Raw genomic sequence first — 5,476 nt, 5'->3', positions numbered from 1 at the left:
TAGATAGATATAGATAGATATAGATATATATTTATTTAAGGTGCTGTGGTGGCTGAGTGGTAAGGAGTTGCGCTGCCAAACAAAAGGCAAATGGTTTGAAGCCACCAGCTGCTCTCCTGCAGGGATCAGTGGTCTTCTGTGTGATTTACAGCTTCTGAATATCTACTGGAGGGCCTGCTATGAGATGATTCTGATTCGATGTCACAACAATAGCATCCTTTTTTAATGTCCCTGCTGCAGCTTTGACTGGAATGATGGGCTGTTCGATGTAACCTGGAGTGAGAACAACGAGCATGTCCTCGTCACCTGCAGCGGCGATGGCTCCCTGCAGCTCTGGGACACTGCCAAAGCCACGGGGCCCTTGCAGGTCTACAAAGAACACACCCAGGAGGTAGGAAGGGAGCAGCTCCCTCTTCCTTGCTTGTGTCTCTTTCTGAAACTTTGCATGAAATCCCAAGTTGGAGTCATCTAAAGTTGGAGATGGGGACAAGTCTTCAGGGGACAAGTTTAAACTTTAATTTCTTCTGGGTTCTGTACATATTCTGTGTCACTTGTGATTTGATTATTCAAAGAAAATACTTCTTGGCCTAAGGAGCTTGGAAGGAAGAGAAAAGATCAGGCTTTTCATTAGTCAGTAAGGACATTCCCCGTTGTCCATTGTGGCATCTTTTCCCCAGAGAGGCCCAGCATTTTTTTGGATGCTGTAAGATTGTACCTCCCACACAGTGCCTTGGGGTAGAGGTGGGTGGACGTTTCTCAAGGTTGCCTTTAGGCTTCGAAGAGACTCCGAAGGATTTGTAGAGTGTTTCACAGCAAGAGAACCAAGTCCTGAACCTAAAGAGATCTTTATAACTTATATATGTGTGTGTGTGATCATTTTGTATTAAAATTTTTTCTTTGAACTGAGTAGACAACTATTAGTATCCCATTGTGGATAAAATGTATTTAAGTCTGGTAAAGATGTAGTATATGGTTAGGATTGTGCTTGCCCTAAAGAATGGATCTTTTACCTCTTTGATAATGATGAAAGCTGAAGAGCCTAGAATGGTGGGTGCCAACCAAGAATGACACAAAAGGGCAACCAGCCTTATATTTATCAAGAGCAGTTGGGCTTCTGTTGTATTAAAACATACACATATTTTTGTCCTAATGAATGTGATGATAAAGACGTTCTCTCCCAGTGCTATGCCTTATGTATGTTAGTACTTTCCCCAAGGTAATAGTAAATCCTCCTGTGAGAACTTGCAGATTTGATTTCCAGTCTGTATCTCCCCGAGTGGCTGCCCCAACACAGCTCTTTAGTGAACGTTTGTTAAATGCAACACCATGAGTCCTGATGTGGGAATGTTTAAAGGTTTGACTGCAAACCCAAAAGTTGGACAACGAACCCAACAGCTACTAAATGGGAAGAAAAGAACTGAGAGTCTGCCGTTCCTGAGATCACAGCCTTTGGTGTCCATGCTCCCATGCAAACTCTGTGGGCAATCCTGGAGGGTCACGAGGATTCAGAACCCACTCGGTAGTATACAACAACAACAACAACATGCAAGAATATTAGTCTCCTTTTGTAAAGATTATGTGTACAAGTGTTCCAGACATGATTTTATGGCTATAGCTATTAAAAAGTCAGTGTTTCTAAGACTGTTAACGGAAAGAGATTGATAATTATAGTTCTTCTATGTTATTGTGACAGGTATTTGAATAAATATAATTTACCATGTTTTGAGAGAATCACTGAATATTAAGATAGTTTTGATAAAGGAAACACTTGTTTTAGCATGTTTCGTAGACAGAGCCCCAAGGAGCAGTTTGAGCACTATTTCAGACATTTTTCTAGCTATCTTTATGATTTTTTTATTTTCCTTTTACTACTTGTATTACAGATTGATTTTTTTTTCCTCAATCAACTTTAATTGCTGCTTTTCCCTGTGAGTTGCAGAATCACTTTGCAGGAAGCAGTTTGGGTTTTTTTCCCTTTATTATTTTTTCCCCCCCAGGTTATACCAGTAGCTAAGAGGGATCAGACTCAGGGAGCCACCTGAGGGCCCTTGCTGACTGTGCGTTAGGAGAATCCTGTGTAGTGAGGGTGGTATGAGGCCTGAGCTCAAAGGCTCGGATGAGTTTCCTGGTTGGTGACCGTACATGGGGGGAAACATGGAAACTCCATGCTGTGGCCGCTCTTAGATTTCACTCTGTGTGTCTCTTCATTTGGTCACTTTTTGGTTATACTATAGTTGTAGCCATAAGTGCAGTATATTCTTTGTATGATTCTTTGAGTCATTCCAGCAAATTAATAAACCCCTAAAGGCAGTGAGAGTCTGCAGGACAGGCCCCTAAGTGCCATTCTAAAGGAAGATGTTCTTCCAAGAACTTGTGAGCTCTGGCCTAACTCTTCATGGCTAGAATCTGAGCTATAAGGCTTGGGCAGCTACTCTGGAAGATGGTGTTTATAACTCGTGAGCTGTGACAGCTCTGGATTGCTAGGGTTGCAGTGAGAGTGTGAGACATGTGAATAGCTGGTGTTGAAGATGGATGGGGGAGAGGATGAAGACTAATCCATTTCCAGACCCTGGGAATTGGATGATTGTAGATTTTTTTTTACCACACGGTCAGCAGGGAAGGTGAGATTTGCCTGTTGTGCTTGCATCTTAGTGTAATGTTAAAACAATAATATACGTCCACTCTCGACTTAATGGCAGAGCCAGGTTCCAAAGACCAAGTCTTTATGTGCTGGGCAAAAAAAAAATGGAGGATGATCACATTAGATCACAAAACAGGAAGTGGACACATCATTATACAACTGCCAAATTAGATAGTTACATATTACATAGCCTCCATGCTTCTGAGAATCACAGCCTAACCAAGTTGACATATGACCTTAGACATCAGATGGGCTCCCTGGAGTATTGACCATTGTTAGTTTTGATTCACATTTTACTGTTCATTACTGTTAGACTTGTCATTAATTTTCAAAATAGTTGGATAGTGGATTTTTTACTATTGTTGTAAATATAAGGCATTGGATAACAAAATAATTGTTTAGTGAGAAGTAGGTATATTCACGGAATTACAGACTTGATGATCAGTTTGTTAAGAACATTCATGTATTTTTATATATGCTGTAGGCATGTATCAATATGTATATTTAAGTAGATATGTAAAATAAATATGTGTGTAAATTAAATATTTGCAATGTTATAGCACATAACATGTTAGGTAGCCAACCAAAAGGTCAACAGGTACTCCACCAACCATTGTATAAGTTTACAACAGAAGAAGTTTGTGACAGGAAAAAAGTTTGAGATGGAGAATGTAATTTCTTTACCTTATGACTTACAACACTTTCCTATTGAGACTTAATTAAAAATGACTTTACAGATGACATAAAAATAATATTTTTGTTGCAGTTTATTTATTGCAGTTTTAAAACTGGTAAAATTTATTCTCATCAAATAATGAGGCTTACCGATTGTTTTTCTCATTTGCTGTTTGAGCCATTTAAAATTTTGATAAATTTGTATAAAAGCTTTATCTTTGAACAAAGTATACAACTGTTAGCATCCTATTGTGGATAGGTATCAGTCTGGTAAAGATGGAGTATATGGTCAAGATTGTGCTTGCTTTAAAGAATGGGTCCCTTTACCCCTTTGATAATGATGAAAACTGAAGATCCCTATAATGGTGGGTGCCAGCAGATTATTAATGCAAAAGGAGAGCCAGCCATGTATTTCTCAGTTTGTTCCTTTTGGAGAGATTTTTATATTTAAAATTGCACAGCAGATTTGTGACTTGAAGAGCTAGCTCTTTGTTTTTTGTTCCTAGGAAGATCTGGTACCATGGTGTGTAGTGAGTTGCACTGCGAACCCAGAGCGTGTGCTTGCCGGGTGGTCTGCACCCATTAGTGACTGTGAAGGAGAAAGGAGCATTCACTCCCCTGTGCCCTTCACAGGCTGGGAAACCCGAGGGCAGATCTGCTATGAGGTTTAAGATGTTCCTTTTTTTTTTTTTTTAACAAAATTGAGGAAACAATGAAAGTTGATATATTTTCTTTTGTATGCTTAAGCCTTAAGGAGCTCTGGTTGTACAGTGGTTAAGCACTCAGTCCAGAAGGTCAGCAGTTCAAACCCACATGTTGCTGTGTCACTGCGGAAAGCATGGCAGTGTGCTTCCGTAAAGCGTACAGCCTTGGAACCTCTAAGGGAGAGGTCTGCTCTGTCCTGTCGGTCACTGTGAGGTGGAGTCAACTGAATGCCAGTGGAGCTACTTAGTTATGCTAGCCATTCATTCTGGAGTCGGTTACAACAGTAAAATGTTGCTATAACTCAAAAGAACAATTTAAAATTATACCCTATTCATTTTAGTTTTTAGGAAAAAATACCTTTTAATCAGATCTGTTGAGTCAACTTCTCCTCTTTGGATTCTACTACAAATTGGCTGTAACATCTGTCAAACTGTTCTCAGTTCTTATGTACTGAAAGTGTTCACGTTTTGGAGCTCTTTTTGTTTTCTTTGGGGTTCCCCCCCCACTCTTTTGAGTTTTGTTTATTATTTTAACATTTAAACTTAAAAGTGTTATACTTTCTGTGATCACTCATTCACTCATTGCTGTTAAGTTGAAACCACCCATCAAGTTTTCAGAGGCTGTAAATTGCATGGGAAAAGATTGCCTCTCTTTCTCCTTGAGGGATGGTGGGTTTAAACCACCTGCCTCTGGGTCGGCAGTGCAATTTATTATCCAATAGGCTGCCAGAACTCACTATCTATACAGGTAGCACACATTTATGTGCCAAGCATGTAGCACATGTGTTGTTGTTGTTGTTCTTGTTGTTATGTGCCTTTGAGTCGCTTGAGACTCAGCAACCCTATGTATAACAGCCCTAAACTCTGCCTGGTCCTGTGCCAATTGCACTGTCTCCGGCACACCCATCCCGATTACCACAGTCACTGAATCAATCTACCTCATAGAGGGCCTTCCCCTCTTGCGCTGTCCCTCCACCCTACCAAGCATGATGTCCCTCTTCAAGGACCGTCCCTCCTTAAAACATGTCTAAAGTATGTCAGACAAAGCCTCAGAATCCTTGCCTCCAAGAAGCAGCCTGGTTTAACCCTCTCCCAGATGAACCTGTTTGTTTTTTTAGCAGTCCATGGTACACTCAGTACTCCTCTCCAGCACCACAGCTCAAAGGCATCAGTTCTCCTTCTATCCTCCCTAGTCATTGTCCAACTCTCTGATGCATAACAAGGGATAGCAAAGACCACAGCCTGTATCAGGCGCACCTTAGTCTCCAGAGAGACACCGTTGCTCTTTAGTACTTTGGAGAGGTCCCTAACCGCAGACTTTCCCATCGCAATACGTCTTTTACACTTGATCTTAGCCAAAAGGCTGAGAAGCGATCGCAATACGTCTTTTAATTTCCTGGCTGCTGGTGCCAAGAGTGTTAACTGTGGAGCCAAGCAAACTAAAGCTGTGAACAAT

The 5,476-nt window shown here is 40.8% G+C and overlaps 1 protein-coding gene across 1 annotated transcript in view; it reads left to right on the top strand.

Moving 5' to 3' along the window:
• Window positions 1-5,476, top strand: part of PEX7 (peroxisomal biogenesis factor 7) — a 130,398-nt gene that overhangs the window by 6,000 nt on the left and 118,922 nt on the right. Inside the window, exon 3 of the mRNA XM_006884954.1 lies at window positions 241-391. Within this exon, the coding sequence (XP_006885016.1) occupies window positions 241-391 (151 nt within the window). The remainder of the gene's footprint in view (window positions 1-240; window positions 392-5,476) is intronic.

Source organism: Elephantulus edwardii, unplaced genomic scaffold (genome assembly GCF_000299155.1).
Source record: "Elephantulus edwardii isolate Elephantulus edwardi_28Jun2011 unplaced genomic scaffold, EleEdw1.0 scaffold00039, whole genome shotgun sequence".
In the NCBI taxonomy this organism is placed as follows: domain Eukaryota; kingdom Metazoa; phylum Chordata; class Mammalia; order Macroscelidea; family Macroscelididae; genus Elephantulus; species Elephantulus edwardii.
This window is presented reverse-complemented; position numbering and strand designations above follow the sequence as displayed.